At 52.2% G+C, this 19716-nt stretch overlaps 1 protein-coding gene and 1 long non-coding RNA gene across 3 annotated transcripts in view; one reads left to right on the forward strand and one right to left on the reverse strand.

Moving 5' to 3' along the window:
- On the reverse strand, positions 1-12903 carry LOC106999235 (uncharacterized). Its single transcript, XR_001445971.3, has 3 exons — positions 12686-12903; positions 1955-4419; positions 1-588 (listed from the first exon to the last, which is right to left on the reverse strand). It is a non-coding gene; the product is annotated as an uncharacterized LOC106999235 (long non-coding RNA).
- The window catches only part of LOXL1 (lysyl oxidase like 1), a 26275-nt gene continuing 17268 nt past the window's right edge, over positions 10710-19716 (forward strand). Inside the window, exon 1 of one of the 2 annotated variants that reach the window (XM_015142675.3) lies at positions 10710-12794. In XM_015142675.3, the coding sequence (XP_014998161.1) occupies positions 11687-12794 (1108 nt within the window). In that variant the 5' untranslated portion in view covers positions 10710-11686. The remainder of the gene's footprint in view (positions 12795-19716) is intronic. The other variant, XM_077939830.1, reaches the window with a different exon arrangement.

A 19716-nucleotide genomic window follows, 5' to 3' on the forward strand; every position in this document is an offset into this window, starting at 1 on the left:
TAGAGTCCTAATGAAAATTTAATCAGATAAGTCCAATGTATGTCAACAATGTATTAAAAGAATATGGCATGAGCAAACATTCCTGGAATGCATGGATAATTCTACATTAGAATGGTAGTGAACTGATTTACCACGGCAATAGGTCAAAGGAGAAAAAGATCATTTTACATACTGAATAGATGTTTGGTAAATTGGGACATCCATTCCTGATTTTCTTTTTAAAAGCTCAGGTAAACGGGAAATCAAAGTATACTTATCTCACATGATAAAAAATAATAAATCTCAAACCAACAGCCAAAATCAAAAGCGTAAAATACAAGTAGCATTCCACCAAATCTGAGAACAAGACAAACAGTTCTAGTATCTTGTTATTTAACGTTATTCTAAAGATCCTAGCTAACGCAATTATATAGAAAATAAAGAGAGGGAAACAAATTATAATTATTTGCAAATATGATTGTCTTCCCATAAAAAACTAAGAAAATACAAAATTACCAAAATAGAAGAATTTAGTAAAGTGGCTAGTTATAAAATAACTTTTTCTTTTCTTTTCTTTTTTCAAGACAAGGTCTTGATCTGTCACCCAGGCTGGAGTGCAATGGGGGTGATCTTGGTTCACTGCAATCTCTGCCTCCTGGGCTCAAGTGATCCTTCCACCTCAGGCTCCCAAGTAGCTGGGACTACAGGTGCTCACGGCACCATGCCCAGTTAATTTTTGCATTTTTAGTAGAGACAGGGTTTTGCCATGTTGCCCAGGCTGTTCTTGAACTCCTGAGCTCAGGTGATCCACCCACCTCGGCCTTCCAAAGTGCTGGGATTACAGGTGTGAGCCACTGCATCCAGCCTAAAATAAATTTTCGTTTCCTAATAAACTGTTAGAAAACATGATGCAAAAAACAGGGGCTATATTAGCTATCTCTGCTATGTAACAAATTACCCCCAAACTGAGTGGCTTAAAACAACATTTATTATCTCAAGTTTCTGTGGGTCAGGAATCCAGGTGTGGTTTAGCTAAGTCCTCTGGCTCAAAGTCTACAAGAGTAGAATTAAGGGGTCAGCCAGGGCTCTGGTGTCATCTGAAGGCTCAATTGGGGAAGGATTTGCTTCTAAGTTACCTCACATGGCTACTGGCAGCATGTGGTTCCTCACCAGTTGTTGGGCTGTGGGCCTCAGCTCCTGGCTCACTGTTGGCCAGCCACCAGCCTTGGTTCTCTGCCACTCGGGTTTCCCATAAGGTGGCTCATAACACAGCAGCTGGTTTCATGAGCACAGGCAAGCAAGAGGGTTAGAGAGACAAAATTACAGCAAAACAGAAATTAGCCTCTTATAAGCTAATCTCAGAAGTAACAACCCATCATTTTTTGCCATATTCTATTTATGAGAAGCAAGTCACTAGATCCAGCCCACACACAAAGGAAAGGGATTCTACAAGGGGGTGAATACCAGAAGGTAAGGATCATTGGGAGCCATTACAGAAGCTGCCTGCCACAGATGTCATTGCTTTATTTTACGAAAATAAGCACCAAACACACTACATTCACCTATAAAATAAAGCTTCCTAAAGACGTATAGTAAAAAAGACCTTAATAATAGAAAGATATGCCACATTCCCGGACAGAAACACTTAATGGTGCAAAGAAGTTGATTATCAGTAAATTAATCTAAAAAACTAATCCGGCCGGGTGCGGTGGCTCACGCCTGTAATCCCTGCACTTTGGGAGGCCGAGGCGGGTGGATCACGAGGTCAGGAGATCGAGACCATCCTGACTAACATGGTGAAACCCCGTCTCTACTAAAATACAAAAAATTAGCCGGGCGCGGTGGCAGGTGCCTGTAGTCCCAGCTACTCGGGAGGCTGAGGCAGGAGAATGGCACGAACCCGGGAGGCGGAGCTTGCAGTGAGCCGAGATTGCGCCACTGCACTCCAGCCTGGGTGACAGAGTGAAGACTCCGCCTCAAAAAAATAAAAATAAAAAAAATAAAAAAATAAAAACTAATCCAATTGCAATGTCCAGTGGGATTTTTCTTTGCTGGTTTATCTTGGCAGAAAAAAAAAAAAGTTTAGAATTTATCTCAAAGAATATATGAATGACTGCAAAGAACACCTCAAAAGAAAAAAAATGGGCCGGGTGCGGTGACTCATGCCTGTAATCCCAGCACTTTGGGAGGCAGAGGCAGGTGAATCACTTGAGGCCAGGAGTTCAAGACCAGCCTGGCCAACATGGTGAAACCCTGTCTCTACTAAAAATACAAGAATTAGCCGGGTGTGGTGGCACACATCTACACTCTCAGCTGCTCAGGAGGTTGAGGTGGGAGAATCACTTGAACCAGGGAGGTGGAAGTTGCAGTGAGCCGAGATAGTGCTACTATACTCCAGCCTGAGTGAGAGAGTGAGACCCTGTCTCAAAAAAAATAATAATTAAAATAATAAAATAAAACAATGGGACTTGTATTCTCAGTCACTAACCCTTATTAAAAAGTTACAATCATTAAAATAGGGCAACAAATACCAATGTAAGAATGATGTGATAGGCCAACGGAACAGAATGGTAAACCCAGTCAAACACACAAAAATATTTAGTGTATGATAAAATGGCCTTTCAGATCATTGGAAAATGATTAATTTGTTTATAATTCATTTGGCGACAGTTGGTTAATTTGCTTTAAAGTTATGTTCTTACCTCTCACCACACATGAAGGTAAAATAGAGTTTAATATAAAAAAGTGAAATGAAATCATAAAATCACAGAAGCACATTTAATTGAAAATGTATATGTTCCTGGTGAAGGCAGTAGTTATGCAACAATAAAGTCCAAGACAATAAAGAAAAGATTAATAATCTGACAGCTTAAAAATGAAGCATCAAGAAAGTATTTTAAAAATTGATGGAAATGATAAATTAATTGCATAATATGTGACAAAGAGCGATATATGAAAAGGTGCTAAATACACATCTTATAAACCAATACTAAAAAGATGAACATTACAATAGAAAATAGTCAAAGAATATGAACAGAAAATTTATCATTCATTCACTCAACAAATATTTATCGAGCACCTCTTCTGTGCCGGACAAGTTTACACATGGGACATAGCAGTGAACAAGACAAAGGTCTCTGCCCCAAGGAGCTTACATTCTACTGGAGAGAGACAAACAATAAACAAGTAAATTATGAAGTATTTTAGACAGTGGTATAAGTACTATTGGTTAGAAAAAAAAAAAAAAAAAGAAGAGTTAAGTAAGGCGATCAGGAGTGAGACATGGGGAGCTCAGGGGCTGGGGAGGTCTCATTAGGAAGGAGACATTTGAGCAAAGCTTTGAACAGATTCAGGGAGTTGACCACACAGAGCAGGGGAAATTGCCATGGTGCGGTGGAGGGGCAGAAGGCCAAGGTGGCTGGAACAGAAAGAGCAAGGGACCAAGTGGCGAGGATCCTAGAGACCTTGAACAGGACTTTGGCTTTTAACCTGAGAACCATTGCAGAGCTTTAAGCAGAAGAGTGAAATGTCTCAAAAGGATCATTCTGGCTACCGTCTTGAGAGCAGACTTTGGGGTACAAAAGTAGGAGCAAATAGACCATTTAGGAGGTCAGCAAACATAAGGCAACATGTTCACTCTCACAGGTAACCAAAAAAAAAATGCAACTAAAAAAATGTATTCGCCTGTTTTTAACCTATCCAATTTTTAATGTTCTTTTAGAAAACGGTACCCAGTATGAGTAAGGGTGAGGGCACTTCAGGCAGGTAAATGGGAACCACCTTTCTGGATCTGGCTGGGTATTCTGTGCTAAAGCCTAAAAAACACTCAAACCCTTTCACCAGAAATGCAACTTCTAATAAATTAATCTAAAGGTCTAATAATTACTGATACTTAGTGAGTGCTTGTACGCACCAGGTTCTGAACTAAACACACTCCACATTAGCTCATTTAAATTCTTACCATTATTCCCATCTTACAGAAAGAAAAAAGGCATGGAGAGTCACACGTTCACAAATGAGGGCTAGAACCAAACCCAGGCACTGTGACCTGCTACACAGCAGAGGCAGATATGAAGATTTCTTCAAGGGTGCTTATTACAGCATCATTTATAATAGCAAATAAAGTACCCAAAAAAATCAACAAAGGAGGTGATTCATTCAGTTATGATTTGTCCACATAAGTGAGTCATTAAAAATCTGGTTAAAGAAAACTCATTTCCCATCCTGCCAGGTGCTGATACAGGCAGAACTTTCTGGAGCTTCTCCTTGGAAGCTGCCAGTTGCTGTGATGTCCTATTTCTTGATCCAGGTGGTAATGCAGAGGTGTGCTCACATTGGGATCATTCATCAAGTGGTACACTTCGGATTTGTGAACTTTTCTGTGTGTGAGCAGAGATCGCGCCACTTCACTCCAGCCTGGGCGACACAGCAAGACTCCATCTCAAAAAAAAAAAAAAGTTATTTTTAAAAATTTAAGTTGCCAGGTGTTTCTCCCTACGGGGACACCATAAGGCTGTGGAGCAGGCTTCTTGGGTCAGGGATGAGGCCATAGTTACGTAGACTCAAGGCTGGTAGCCACGGCTTGCTCCATGTGGAATTGGCTCTCAAGATTCTGTGGTCTGAGAAAGCCTGGTCCTTCCCATACTGCAGGAAGGAAATGCTATGCAGGAAGTGGCTGGCCTTCCGGCAGATAGAAATGAAGGTCCTCCCCCACCTCACACCCCACCTTCCCATTCCAACCGGTGGGTTGACATTTCCACCTCCAAGTGAAACTGGCAATCTGACTGCAGGTCCAGGATACAGGTCCAGTCCTGAGGGAGACAAGGTCCTAACAGGGGAGGGGATCACCACTCCAGAACAGAGGGGGTATCTTGGTGAGTGGGGGACACAAGTCTTGACCTCCTCTTCATCTAGGCAGGCAGGAGCTCCTGTGATCAATATGAACATTGAAACAGCAGTTACCTTGACACAAGGAAATGTTCATCAACTGCTATCACACAAACAAAGCAGCTTGTAAAATGACATAGACACTATGATGTAATTGTTTTTTTAAATGAATGGGCGGGGGGGGGGTGTGGAGCCTAGAACAATGGTTTTTCTCTAGGTTACAGAATGAATTACTTTTTCTCTTTTACTCTGTATTCTAAATTTCCTATAATTGACCTATTTCTTTTGTAATCTGAGATTTAAAATTATATTACAAAAAACCTTAAGGGAGAGATTGCTGGTATCTCTTCTTTCATCACCCTGTGGCCCTTTCCTTTCCAGCGCCCAGTTGGGCAAAACTAGTCTCCACTGGCCCCAAGAGCCTGCTCCTTCTGTTACAGGAAAGGGGTCCCGATCCAGGCCCCAAGAGAGGCTTCTTAGATCTCACACAAGAAAGAATATGGGGCAAGTCCACAGAGTAAAGTGAAAGCAAGTTTATTAAGAAAGTGAAGGAGTAAATGAATGGCTACTCCATAAGCAGAACAGCCCCGATGACTGCTGATTATCAGTCATCTATGATTATCTTTTGATCATATATTAAAGAAGGGGTAGATTATTCATGAGTTTTCTGGGCAAGAGGTAGGGAGTTCCCAGAACTGACAATTTCCCTGTTCCCCTTCCTTTTAGCTCGCACAGGGTAACTTCCGGATGTTGCCATGGCATTTGTAAACTGTCATGCACTGGTGGGAGTGTCTTTTCACATGCTAATGTGTTATAATTAGCGTACAATGGGGAGTGCGGTCAACCAGAGGTCATGATCACCACCATCTTGGTTTGGGCTGTTTTTGGGGTTTTGTTTTGTTCTTTTTGAGACAGAGTTTCGCTCTTGTTGCCCAGGCTGAAATGCAGTGATGCCATCTTGGCTCACTGCAACCTCCGCCTCCCAGGTTCAAGTGATTCTCCTGCCTCAGCCTCCCAAATAGCTGGGATTACAGGTGCACACCACCACGCCTGGCTAATTTTTTGTATTTTTAGTAGAGACAGGGTTTCACCATGGCCAGGCTGGTCTTGAACTCCTGACCTCAGGTGATCTGCCCGTCTCGACCTCCCAGAGTGCTGGGATTACAGGTGTGAGCCACCATGCCCAGCCAGCTGGCTTTTTAAAAATTTTAATTGCATTCTGTTTTATCAGTGGAGTCCCTGTGACCTGTATCTTGGGACCTCCTGTTTTATCCTGTGACTACCAAGGCCTAGCCTCCTGAGAATGCAGCCCAGCAAGTCTCAGCCTCATTTTACCCAGTCCCCCATTCAAGATGGAGTCCCTTTGGTTGGAATGCCTCTGTCACTTCCATCACCCACCTCCACTCTCAACCTACACCACCTCCCCTTCTCCAGGTCCACTACCAACCCCCACCAGGGGGAAATGAGTAAACTGCATGAGCTCTGAGAAAGCAGAAAAAAAGCCACCTCATGAAGGTGAGTCAAGGACTGAGTCACTGACAGAGATGGATAGGTAAATGGGCGGACAGACAGACAGACATGGAGACTGAAATAGAAATGCCTCCCAAAGGCCACAGAGAGCCAGCGCCATGTCTTCACCTCTACCCAGGACTATCACTTATGACACCCCCACCAGCCTGGGCACCCACAGGAGACTTGGCAGGTCTGGCTGCTCTCTGTGACAACTGTAGTCAGCACAGGGGCTGGTATTCCACAGATACCCAGGGAACATGCTGAGTGAGTGAGTGAGTGAGTGAGTGGATGAATGAAGGAATCGTTCATTGGGAGAAGCATCAGCAGATAGAGATGATGGGAGGGAGTGTGTAAGAGAGTTGAGGAGGAACAGAAACAGATGGAGACAGATGGAGGCTGCAAGTCACACAGTTGGCCACAGACATAAAATGAACGAGTAAGATGGAGGGAGGTTACTGCAGAAAATTTAAAAGCGATAGAAAGCCGGTCATGGTGGTGTGCACCTGTAGTCCCAGAGGCTAAGACAGGAGGATGGCTCGAGCCCAGGAGTTCCAGGTTGCTGTGAATCCACTACACCCCAGCCTGGGGAACATAGCAAGACTATGCTTTTTTAAAAAAACAAAAACAAACAAACAAAGAAAAAGCTAGAGAAACCCAGAGAGATCCCAGTGAAAGTTAAATATACAGACAAAAAGAAAAGGAGGGAGAGAGAGCACACAAGCCCTCCCTTAACCTTGTCAGGACGTTAGTAGTCAGAACCAGTGGTTCCTGCCTTAGTTTCCCTCCTAGATTTGCAGGCCTCTGCTGGGTTGTGTCCCCAGGGCCTGGCGCCCTGCTTGGTTTTGCCAGTTCTCTCCCTTGGGCAGGGGACAGTTGCCCTCTTCCCCCCAGGGCATGCCAGCTCAGGGCCCTCCCACCAAGAAGGCCCAGACAACTATGCAGGCAGGTCCCTGGGAGAAGATCCCTCTCCCCAGCTGGTCCTCATTCCTGCAATAACAATCGGCCCCTGCCTCTACTGGCTCTGGGCTCAGGGCCCCCAGGTTGGGTAGGGGTTGGGGCTGGAGGTGGAGGTAGACAGGAATGTTACCGTTCTGCAGGCCACACAGAGCCTGCTTGCCCCAGACTCTGAGGAGGGGTGAAAGTCAGAGAGGGGAGAAGCTCTAAGGGGCTGAGGGGGCTTCCCGCCTCCACAGAACCCAACCTGAATGCCCAGAGTACTGTATCAGCTTGGTTATTTCCCAATCCCCTGGGAGCCGTGGGGGAGGGGGCTCAGAGAGCTGGGAGGAAAAAGGACTGGGAACTAGCCAAAGCCACAGAATTCCCCTGGGTCCTAGAGAAGGGTGGGTTCCTTCCACCCCCAACCCCATTAGTCCCTCGAAAAGGCTCTGACCTCACCTCCCCCACTTCCGGAGTGGAGTTCCAGCCCTGAAGAAACACTTCCAAACCCATGGCTCTGGCCCCCTCCTCAGGCCCCTTCCTCAGCTGCCTCGGCCCTGGGGACTGGGTCCCCCGCCCCACCGTTGCACCAGATGTGGCTGCGGGGGAGGGGTAGACACGGGGCCCAGCTGGCAGTGGTCACTTGGTGGTCCTCTCCCTGCAGAGTCAGCGCTTTCTGTGCCAGCTCGCCCAGCCTCCTCACTCAGCACTTCCTCCAGCCCACTTTCCAGAGGCAGCAGCTGCCTGGGTTGGGTCTTGGATTCCCAGTGCTGCCCAACACCCATCTACAGTGCAGCCTGGAAGATGGAGGGCTTGGGTGCTCCGGGGCCTGCCCTCATGGCTTCCGCACTACCACAGAAAATTCCGACCCTCAATGGGCCTCCTAGTACTTTCCTCTGCAAAGCAAGTGAGGAATCCCACAGCTCCTGACCCCTCTCTGCTCCCTAGACCTGCTGCTGGTCAGGCCTGCTGCTTCCTGGCTCCCCCATGGACTTTCCAGAACCCGGCCTTCCATGACAGGGTCACAGGACCCTGGCTGCTCCGTGGGAGCCCCAGCAACACAGAGCTGAGCATGCGGTAGGGGCTTAATAAAGTTGTGCCCGATCAACAGGCTCTTTCATCCTTCTATCACCACCCCTCTGAGGGTCCCTTGACACTGGTTCCTAGTGCCAAGAACTGGCAACAAGCCTCAAGCACATGCCTGGGTCTTAAAAATGTGGGTGTGAATCCCAGCCTGTAGGGACAGGCAGAGAGCTGCCCTTCCCCCCAGACAGCTCTGGCTCAGCTCAGCCTTTAAGTCCACGCCCTCATTTGACCCCAGCTCTGCACCCTCCATAGCCTGCCCAGGTCTCTTTTAGGACCCCACCCTGAAGGTTTCAACCTAAGGATGCCAGGACACCTCCAGCCACCGAGGCAAGGCCTTGCTCAGCATGAGGAGAGGTGAAGGTAGGCAGGCTCCCCTGGGCTCACAGAGCTGCTGGGCCTGTCAGCCACTGCAGGAGACCTAAACCCAAGCAGAATGAGGTCAGAGGGAGGGAGTAGAGAGGAAGGGAGAGGACAGCTCTGGTGGAGGGGCCACCTCTGGCCCCCCTGCACAAGGTTCACCCTGGGCAAGGAAAGATGCTGAAGACAGATAAAAACAGGAAAGACAGAGGAAGTGGGAATGGGGGTCAACCCCAAGAGATACACCCCTCCCTTCTCTCACAAGTCAAGAGGAAAGAAAGAAAATAGTGGCCACATGTCTGGCTCTGTGCTGGGAACTTTTCAAAATCCTCTCATTCCATCCTCCCAAATATGCCACAAGAAAGGTATGATTACCCCCAGGTCACAGACGGGACTCTGAAGCTCTGAGAGCTTAAAAACCTTCCCTGGGGAGTGGCTGGGCCAGGCCAGGTCCCCCGCTCAAGTCATGGTGTGGATCCTGGGTCTCCATCTCAGCAGGGATGGCTGGCAGGAGCGCTGTCCTGGCCAGGGAAGTCTGTGCAGAGGCCCAAGCTATGTTCAGAGCAGAGTTTATTCAAATAGAGCCTAACAGGAAACTTGGCTCCTCTGACTCACTCTGATTCGACCTTATTAAGAAAAAAGAGAGAGGAGCAGGAGCCAGCATCGGGTAAGGTTTCACGCCAAGAGCTGGCTCCGAGGCCCGCTGAGTGGAATGGCCTGTGCCCTGATCCCCCCACACCCAAAGCCTTGAGGCAGTCCCTACTCTGCTGTCTGAATCAAGGCGAGGGGTTCTGCCTTCATTTTAGGGCAACTGAGTTCCCTTCCTCACAGTCATCCTCTATCCTCCCTCCACTCCTCTTCCCTTCCCTCCCTGCCTAGGGGTACCCTGAGGCCTGTTTCCACTTCTCCCCCTCCTCTGCTGCCGCAGCTGCCCATCTGGCTGGCGGGAGGGCCCTACAGGACCCCAGGGATTCCAAGCAGCTGAGGCCAACACTGCAGGGGGCAAGCAGGAGGGAGGGAAGGCTTAACCCTCCAGGTCCCGGCCCTTAGTGAGTCCTGCCTCAGCATCTTGCTTGGTGTCAGTCACACCAATGGCTCTTTGGAGGAATCTTGTCTGGAGTCTGAGATGGAAACCCCACGCTAGGGAGCTGAGGTGTGAGCGTTGACAGGTTGCTGGCCAGGAGATATTGGAAGCCCCTGACCTCTGGGCTGAATTCCGGGCATTTAAAGGGTAGAGACATGCCAGAGTCCAAGCCTCAGTCCTGAAGAACAGTGCAATGGGTGAACAAATGCTGCCTGGCAAGGATGGGGTTGGGAGGTCTACAGTTCCCGAAGAATGTCCACTCTAGTTACCTCCTCCCTAGGTGGGCTCCAGGCATTTCCAAAATAAGAAGGAATATACAGGGACCAAATTAAGGGCAGGTCCTTCATACCTTGTTTATAAGCCCAAGAGGGCAATTTCTGCCCTTCGGTTCCCAGGAATACGGTTGGAGAAGGCAGCCCAGGGGAGGCCGGAAGAGCAGTATTTGGAGTGTGAAGTGTTCAAATTTCTGGGACCGCCTCCTATCCCTGCCATTCCCAGAAGGAACAGAGAATCACCCAAAGCACTCTCAGGAGTGGCCTAATCTTCCATTGGTGAGATGTGGCAGCTGGATCAGATAGAGTAAGGGACTGAGCCACACAGCAACAGGACCAGGCTAGTTCTCCGGAACCACCCTTCTGTTGTTTTATGATTACAGGCTTCTCTGTCTCACAGTGACCCCTGTCCCATATCAAAGACAGCCCCTGGTTTTGTTTTATCCATGTGTACACTCAAGTTATTCCCAGGCTATGCAGAGTCAAGAGATGCAGGACAGAAACCATACGTGATGTTTGGGAAGTTGCCCTCTCCGAGGATCTCACAAGTGCTATTCAGCCCAGGGATACACCCCACTCTTCAGACTGGGAAAGTAAGCCCCTGAGGTGTGCCACGAGGGAAAAGCAGCAGCTCCAGTGCCTCTCTACACAGGTCCAAGAGCTGCGGTGCACCTGAGGCCTGGAATTAGAGAGTGGTCCCTGTTCAGCATCTCCCCGAGGAGGCCCACAAACAAAGAGGGTGTGTGGTTTTGTTTTTTTTTTTTCTTATTGAGGGTGTGGGATAATGGCGGAAGGAACATACAAAGAGGGTGTCTCTTAATTAGCACTGGCTCTAGGGAACAAGGAAAAGGGAAAACTCGGGAGTACTGGGAGGAGGCTGGAGCAGACAGGAGTCAGAGGCCCATTCCAGCCCAAAGGAGAAGGCAGTGAGCAAGGTGGAGACCAGGGATGCTGTGTCCAAAGCAGAGAGGAATGGGCGGGGTGGTGCTGACACTCCAGCCCTGTTCTGCCTGCCAGAGCCCCACTTACCAGGCCCGAGTCCCCAGAGGTCCTCTCCTACTCCCTGCTCGATTCCCTTCCTCAGAGGCAGGTCTGTGGCTTGGCTGGGAACTCCAGGGACGGAGGGAGCACTGCAGCTGTAGGACCGGCACATAGCTAAAAGCCGGCGGGCCATAGGGCCCCGCGGAGGAGGCCCCAGCAGGCGGACCAAGAGGCCGAAGCCTTCCGACGCTCCCAGCCTGTTGCTTATTCATTCAGAGTGGGAAAGCGCCAGCCGAGCGGCCAGCCAGTGCGGGGCTGGCCATGTAAGGCCCACAGGCGGTCCTGCCCGCCCGGTGCCCTGCGGAGAGCCTCGTGCAGCCCTGGGCACCGCCCCTGCCCTGCCCTGACCCCTTGGCCTCGAAATGCTGTCATCGGAGGAGCCGTCCCGCTCGGGACAAGGCCAGCATGGACAAAGCTAGAGCTGGGGCAAGCAAGGAGCCTTCCTGTCCTCGAGGCCGTGGGAAGAGAAGCACGCCCAGGGGGCCACTCCTGAGAGCCTCTCTGTCCACCAGGCCTCTGCAGAGGGGTCACCATGGCTCTGGCCCGAGGCAGCCAGCAGCTGGGGGCCCTGGTGTGGGGCGCCTGCCTGTGCGTGATGGTGCACGGGCAGCAGGCGCAGCCCGGGCAGGGCTCGGACCCCGGGCGCTGGCGGCAGCTGATCCAGTGGGAGAACAACGGGCAGGTGTACAGCTTGCTCAACTCGGGTTCAGAGTACGTGCCGGCCGGGCCTCAGCGCTCCGAGAGTAGCTCCCGGGTGCTGCTGGCCGGCGCGCCCCAGGCCCAGCAGCGACGCAGCCACGGGAGCCCCCGGCGTCGGCAGGCGCCGTCCCTGCCCCTGCCGGGGCGCGTGGGCTCGGACACCGTGCGCGGCCAGGCGCGGCACCCATTTGGCTTCGGCCAGGTGCCCGACAACTGGCGCGAGGTGGCCGTCGGGGACAGCACGGGCATGGCCCGGGCCCGCACCTCCGTCTCCCAGCAACGGCACGGGGGCTCCGCCTCCTCGGTCTCGGCTTCGGCCTTCGCCAGCGCCTACCGCCAGCCGCCCTCCTATCCGCAGCAGTTCCCCTACCCGCAGGCGCCCTTCGTCAGCCAGTACGAGAACTACGACCCCGCGTCGCGGACCTACGACCAGGGTTTCGTGTACTACCGGCCCGCGGGCGGCGGCATGGGCGCGGGGGCGGCGGCCGTGGCCTCCGCGGGGGTCATCTACCCCTACCAGCCCCGGGCGCGCTACGAGGAGTACGGCGGCGGCGAGGAGCTGCCCGAGTACCCGCCGCAGGGCTTCTACCCAGCCCCCGAGAGGCCCTATGTGCCGCCGCCGCCGCCGCCACCGCCCCCCGACGGCCTGGACCGCCGCTACTCGCACAGCCTGTACAGCGAGGGCACCACCGGCTTCGAGCAGGCCTACCCCGACCCCGGCCCCGAGGCGCCGCAGGCCTACGGCGGAGACCCGCGCCTGGGCTGGTACCCGCCCTACGCCAACCCGCCGCCCGAGGCGTACGGGCCACCTCGCGCGCTGGAGCCGCCCTACCTGCCGGTGCGCAGCTCCGACGCGCCCCCGTTGGGTGGGGAGCGGAACGGCGCGCAGCAGGGCCGCCTCAGCGTGGGCAGCGTGTACCGGCCCAACCAGAACGGCCGCGGTGAGTACCGCCCCCGACGCCCCTCCGGCCGCGCGTGCCCCTGGCCGCGCGAAACTGCTCCGGGCGCCGGGCCCCTCAGAACTTCCCGGAGGCCTCCCCTGAGCTGCTAAGCACGGAGCAGCGCCCCCTGCCGACCTCCCCCGACCCAGCCAACAGCCCCCCTGGCACCTCACCTCCCAGCTTAACCCGAACCCAGGCATCATCAGTGCCAGGGTTTGGCCAGGCAGGTGTGGACTCTGATTCTGGCTTTGGTGGAGGGACTAGCCGAGCTTTGGGAGGAGGTGTGCCTTCTGCACCTGGCTTGGGTCATCTGAGGACAAAAGGAAGAAACCCCTCATCCAGCTTCTCCCTCATTTCAGTGAGGGCATCTCCTTCTCCCCTTAGAGATGTCCTATGCCAGCTTACAGGGTGAGGCAAGGAGCATCAGAAACCTGAGTCTTCAGGGCCAGAAAGGCCTTAAGGGATGCCCCTGGAGGTGTGGCAGGTTGCCCATCACTGGGCATGTGTGAGCTTGGCCTGAGTGCGCAGGAGGTTAGAGGGGAGCCTGTGCTCCAGGCGGCAGTCCAGACTTCCTCGGGGGAGTCTGCAAGGCTGGGGCAAGACAGACCACTCAGGCACTGGCCTGGATGCAGAATTTCAGAGGCTACCAAAAAACACAGTAGTTGAGATGAGTAATATTGAGATGTATTTTTTAAAGTCAAAATTAATGCAAAACAACAACAACAACAACAACAACCCTGTGATAAACGATATATCCAAATTTTAAATAGAGTCAGTAATAGTGGTATGCCAAGCCATATTGGAGCCTGAGGCAAACTGAAAAGTCAGCAACACGGATCTTGTCTTAATTTGAAATTTGGATATTTTGTTCATTACAGATCTTTTTGCATTAATTTTTATTTTAAAAACTATTGGGTTAAATATTACTTATCTCCATTACTGAGTTTTTTTGGCACCCCCTAAAATTTTGCACCCCAAGCAAAAAAAGAAAAAAAACAAAACACCTCGCTGGCCTCATTCCCCTCACCCTGGTCCTGGTCCTGGGGGAGAGCCCCAGCTGTGGACGGGCTCCCTCTGGCTTTTCAGCGGGTGAAGATACGTCCTCCTCTTGGGAAGGCCCAAGCCCTCTGCGCATGAGGACACACTGGAGAGGCAGCTTCCACCCATGCTGTTACCAGTCAGGGCTACTGTGACAAGGGCCGACGGGTGGGTCTGGCTAGTGCGGATGGCCATCATCCATTCTCTGCTGTCCTAGAATCCCCCGCCCTGCTACCCCCTCCATACAGACAGCCTTTGGGTCAAGGTTTTCTGGTCGGTGCCTGGTACTTATGCAGTCCCACCCTGCCTTGCCTCTTTCAAGCTGTCGTCAGTTCCCTCTACCCGTAATCCTCTGCTCCCCATTGAGGTTGCTGTGCCTGGCCCACCAAGTAAGGGCTGAGCCCTACAGTGCCCCAGAGCATAGGTGCTAGGACCCCAGCCTCCTCCTCAGCCTCTGTCAGCAGAGGGATGATGCCTTGTCTCCAGCCAAGCTGACCTCAGGAAGGGGCTGCTGCTCATGGGGTGCCTGTCTCCCTGGGTACTGCTGGAGGCCAAGACTAGGCGAGAGGAGTGTCTCCACTGGGAACACTCACTCCGTCACATCCAAGGGGACTCATTTGAGTTGTGTGCTGAATTCCACTTTAAGAACCTGCAGGAGCTCAGGAAAAATCAGATGGCAGGTCCTTCTGTGGTGTGATGCAGGATGCATCCACCTGCTCTGGTCCTTATCAGGTACTTGCAGCATCCCTGCAGAAGGGCACGTTATAGCCATGCATCAGCTGCTCTAGGGCCCCTTGGAAGACAGGATGTTTTACCTAGAGGTTGCTGAGCTTTTGCAGTGGCTTTTCTTAGAATGCAAGACCTCAGCATGAGGCTCAGCCTGATGGGCCCCACCTCTGGGCAGAGAAAACTGAGCCCTCAAATGCCACAATACTGGCAGAGGCAGGCCTGGGACTTGGCATCTGGGCACCAAGTCAGTGGGTTTTCTAGGGCCTCTCTTTGGGCTGTTAGTTCTTAAGGAAGCCAGTTGGTTGAGAGGGGAATGGGACAGGGCAAGGCCATGTCTGAAGTGGGGGTGCTTGGTGCTTAGCAGACCTCTGGCCACTACCCCTGAGCCCCACAGTTCATTTTGGGTCGGAAACATTTCTCCCCTGAAGGCAGCATCCTAGGTGCCAAGCTGAGTGTGCTCACATGCATCAAGTCCAGGCCCTTCCCTGGGGGAGTCTAGCAGGAGCGGCATCTCAGTGCTGTAATTAGGCAAGCATTGGTGGGGCCAGGGGCTTTGGGAGCCCAGAGGAGGGCCCTCCCAGTCAGGGGCTATGGCTCAGGGAGACTTCCAGAGGAGGCAGTGTCTAAGCATTGCTGCAAGGGATGGTCGTCAGCACCATCCAGGTGTCCCTTCCCCTAATCATTGAGGGTGTGGGATGGGAGTGTGTTTTTTGCTGGGGAGGGGGTTGCAGGCTAGTTTAGGGCTCACAAAGAGGCCAGAGAGGGAGCAGTAGTCTCTCCCATCATTGGTTCCTCCCTCCCCACCCTGCTAGGCCAGACCGTGGAAAATCCCAGCCCAAGGAAGGCCAAGCCTTGTACTTGAGATCAGACCCCCAGGCCTGGTGTGGGAGCCCAAGGCAGATTCTCCGAGACTGACTTCATTCCTCCTGGCCACACACCCAGGGGTCTGAGGCTGGGCGCTGGCAGCCTGAGCGTGTGTGTGGGCGTGGACGTGTCCTCACAACACCAAGCACATGTGAGCACCACCCACCTCCCTCCATGGGTGGGTGGTTTCCAAGCGCCTGTCCCAAGTCCAGTTTCTTCCTCAGGTACCTGTGCCCTCTTTCTTCCTGCCCTGGGCACTGGTACTGCTTCCTGCAGTACCATTCTCACCAATTCTGAAACACGAAACTGAAAAGAAACTAGGGGAAACAGAGGCCCGGAGGGGGTCACATACTTTGCCTGGCTCTCATAGCAAATCCTTGAAGAGAGGCCTGGAGGGTGGCCAGCCACTTCCCAGGCCCAGCTGGGTCCCCTGCACTGTGTCGGCTCCCTTGATGTGACCTCTCCCTCTACCACCAACCAGGCCCTCCTCTCCTGGGATCCTTGCCTCAGCTCCTGCCTCCCTGGAGTTTCAGCTTGTCTGAGCTGGGGGTCTTAGTGCCACATAAGAAGCCCTGCAGCCCCAGAAGACCAAAGCTCCCCTCCCAAGGCCTTACCCTCCCACCCCCCGCCTGACTCACCGGCTCTGGCAATCCTGTGAAAGGAACATGGAACAGGCTGCCCTGGGCATCCTCCCAGGGCATCTCGGATGGCTGTGCTAGCCTTGCCTGGCATGTGTCCTCTATCCCTGACCTCACATGGCCAATCAGAGGCCAGGAGGGAACTGCAGCTGCCTCCTCCCTGGTCCCTTGCTCCCAGTCTCTCTGTCTCCAGTCTATCCTACATGTGGGCAGATAAACCCCTGCAGTCTGACCAGGTTACTCCTCTGCTCAAGAAGATTCTGTAGCTCCTCAGGGCCTTTAGGACAAAATCTAGTGTCTCAGCCTAGCACTTCAGAGCTAGAGGCACCCCCTTCCTGTCCTTTCTTCCTCCTTTTCTCAAGCCTCCATAGCCCCCATCGGACCATGCTGCTCGTGGGCCTAGATGTTACACTTCCCTAGACACATGCAAGGGTGTTTCTAGGGTACCCCCTTCTCTGTCCAGCCTCCTGCACCCAGGAGGCCAGACCTGTCTGGACCCTCAGTCCCTGAGAGCAGCCCTGACTGCCTGCTACCACCCCTCCTGCCTGAGCCCCTAGCTCACCTGGGCCTGCTCCACCCCACCTCCACAGGTTGCCTGCCCTCTTCTGCCCTCCAGATCACTCACGTTCCCCTGCAGAGTTTGGAGTAGATGCAGGGAAGGACCAAAGCAGGCTTTACCCAACAAGCTTCTAGAGTTAGAGCCCAGAGGCAGGGATAATAGTGCCAACTTGGCCATTTGCGGAAGACCACTTCCTGGGGTTAGTGACTCCAATGTGCAGTTTCATTCATCCTCACAACCTCCTAATGAGGTGCAGGTTATGGTGCTCCTGGTGTAGATGAGAAAACTGAGGCCTAGGGAGGTGGCACAGAAGGGTACAGCCGAGCTTGAATTCAAACTGATGCATCACAGTGAGATGACCCAGGAGGATGCCATGTTCAGCCTGTGGGCGGGGCAGGGCGTGAGCATAGACCCTCTGCCAGCTTTGCCTCATGGTCCTCACCTCCCCCATCTGCATCCAGAGGAAGAATATGCTTGCATTTGCTGAGTGCATTACACATCATCTCCTTTAATTCCCAGGTCCTAGCCAGGTACTGTTTTTTGTCCCATCTTACAGATAAGGTGACAAGCTCACTTGCTGGCTTTTAGTAGTGGAACCAGTATTGGAGTCTGTGTGACTCCCTATCTTGAGTTCTTAACAACCATGCATTTTAAAAAAATTGTTGTGTATTACTGCTTATCTTGTACACCTCATTTGTTCACTCATTCATTTGGTCATTCATTCATTCAACAGATATTTGCCTGCTAGATTCTGGGCACTGGTTGTGACAGGGTGAGATGGGACAGTGAGTGTGAAAGACTTTGGAAGCAGAGTCTCTCCCCAGTGTGGTGTTAGGGTGTAGCCTGGTCATGGTCATTGCTGATTCCAGAATGTTTGTGTAACAAACACTCATATAGTGCATACTAAGTGCCGGACGCTGTTCTTGGAGCTTTGCAGTTAGAGTCACTTAAGCCTCGACCAGGCGCGGTGGCTCACGCCTGTAATCCCAGCACTTCAGGAGGCCGAGGTGGGCAGATCACGAGGTCAGGAGATCAAGACCATCCTGGCTAACACGGTGAAACCCCGTCTCTACTAAAAGTACAAAAATTAACTGGGCATGGTGGCGGGCACCTGTAGTCCCAGCTACTCGGGAGGCTAAGGCAGGACAATGGCGTGAACCCGGGAGGCGGAGCTTGCAGTGAGCTGAGATCGTGCCACTGCACTCCAGCCTGGGTGACAGAGTGAGATTCTCTCTCTTAAAAAAAAAAAAAAAAAGCATCACTTATTCTTGTAACAACCGTGGGATTGTTATCCCCATTTTGCAGATGAGCAAACTGAGGCCCTGAGAGGTTAAGCGACTTGCCCTGGAGGCAGAATCACAGATCAGCATCCCTCCTTCCTTCCCGGAAGTTGTCTCAGATTGTTCCTTCAGAAAGAAAAAGAGTCTTCAGGCTTAGAAAGCTGTGTTGGATCAGACAAGCTGTGGAAACGGAGGGTTCTGGGCCCTCCTCCTGCCTCCCTGTTTCTCCTTTGAGAGTCATCAGTGTCTGAACAAACAAGTAGAGTCCTAAGCAGCCTCATCCCAGGCAGACTTCCTGTCTCCTCTCTTATCAGCCACTTGCAAGACACCTTCTGTCTCCCCTGGTCTCAAACCGGACCATCCCTGCAAGAAGAGACAGCTCCTGTTTTCAATACTAAGAGTAAGAATATCTGATATTTATTGAACAGACACTATGCTAAGCATTTTATTTTTCTCATTTAATTCCCACAACAGCCTTGTGAGATTAATAGTACTATCATCTCCATTTTATAGATGAGGAAACTGAGGCTTGGAGAAATTAAATAACTTACCCAAGGTCTCAGGGTTAATGAGTGGTCAAGCTTAGACCTAGGCTGACTGTCCACTCCAGTGGGCCCGGCCTCTGTTCTGTCTCTTAGGGAAGGGTGTTTTATGTTCTGTGTCACCTGTCTCTGTGTTCACTGTTCCCCTGAGGTGTGAACACCTGAAAAAAACAAAATTTGGGTTTTTGCCTCAAGTTTGCAGGCCCCACAGAGTTGCTGTGGATGGTGGCAGAGCTGGGTTGGGAGCCATTAGTGCCTTTATGGGCCCCAGGCTACTGCTAGACTTGACCTGGGAGTTCTGGCTTTTTGTCCTCTCTCCTTCCTCCTAACCTCAGGGGCCCCACTGCAGCATCCTCTGGTCTCAGAAGGGGTACCCCTCTCCAGCAGCTCCTGAGTAGCTCCTGAGTCCATTCTACCTCCTTTCTAAGCTGGAAACACATGGAAGACTTCCCAGGACAGTGGCTGACATGGGCAGGAGAGGAAAGGGGCAGGGAGGGAGCTGGGGTCCACCCAGGTGGCCCACACCTGCTTCCAATTGCTGTGCCCTGCATTCCTACAGAAGAGCAGTCAGGGTTGCGACGCTGGAGAGAGAGGTTTGGACTTGCCCCCTCCCCTGGCCCTGACCTAGCCACCTCATTTCCACAGGCAGCTGGACCAAGGGCCTTCTTTTCGTCTGAACTCATGATCACAGGGCACGGGTTGGGTCTGGGTCCTTCTCCCTCTTGCTGATGAGCACCCAGAAACTGGGCATTGCAGTACCACCTGGAAATGGGGAGAGGGGTCTCAGAATGCCAAAGCAGGAAGAGACACAGGATGGGAAAGCGAGGCCCCAGAGGCCTTTGCCATCCAAACCTCAGGAGACAACCCAACCTTCCCCCTGCTTGTGGGCCAGTTGGAACCACAGGTTTTCCAAACCCGAAGCAAATCCTTTTGCAAAAGAAAGGACTTTGGGAATCAATTCCAGACTCCGCTTGACAATGAAGTCTGTGCTCACACAGGCAATGCCACCAGACCCTTTATGGAGTGTGGGCATTGGCTCACGCACTTGCCAAGGGCATACAGGTGCTAGGCCCTGAGCTGGGCATGGAGAATTTCAGGGGGCACCTCAGACCCCTCCCTAGCCTCACTGACGTCTCAGCCTGGCAGTAAGAAAACAGACACCTGGGGTGCAGAGTGGCCCAAGCCCACGTCTGTCTTTGCCAGCTCCCAGCATCTGCTGTGCACCTGGGAGACGTGCACCAGAAGCTGAGTACAGGCAAAAGACAATACCAC

The sequence above is a fragment of the Macaca mulatta genome, chromosome 7, assembly GCF_049350105.2.
Source record: "Macaca mulatta isolate MMU2019108-1 chromosome 7, T2T-MMU8v2.0, whole genome shotgun sequence".
In the NCBI taxonomy this organism is placed as follows: Eukaryota; Metazoa; Chordata; class Mammalia; order Primates; family Cercopithecidae; genus Macaca; species Macaca mulatta.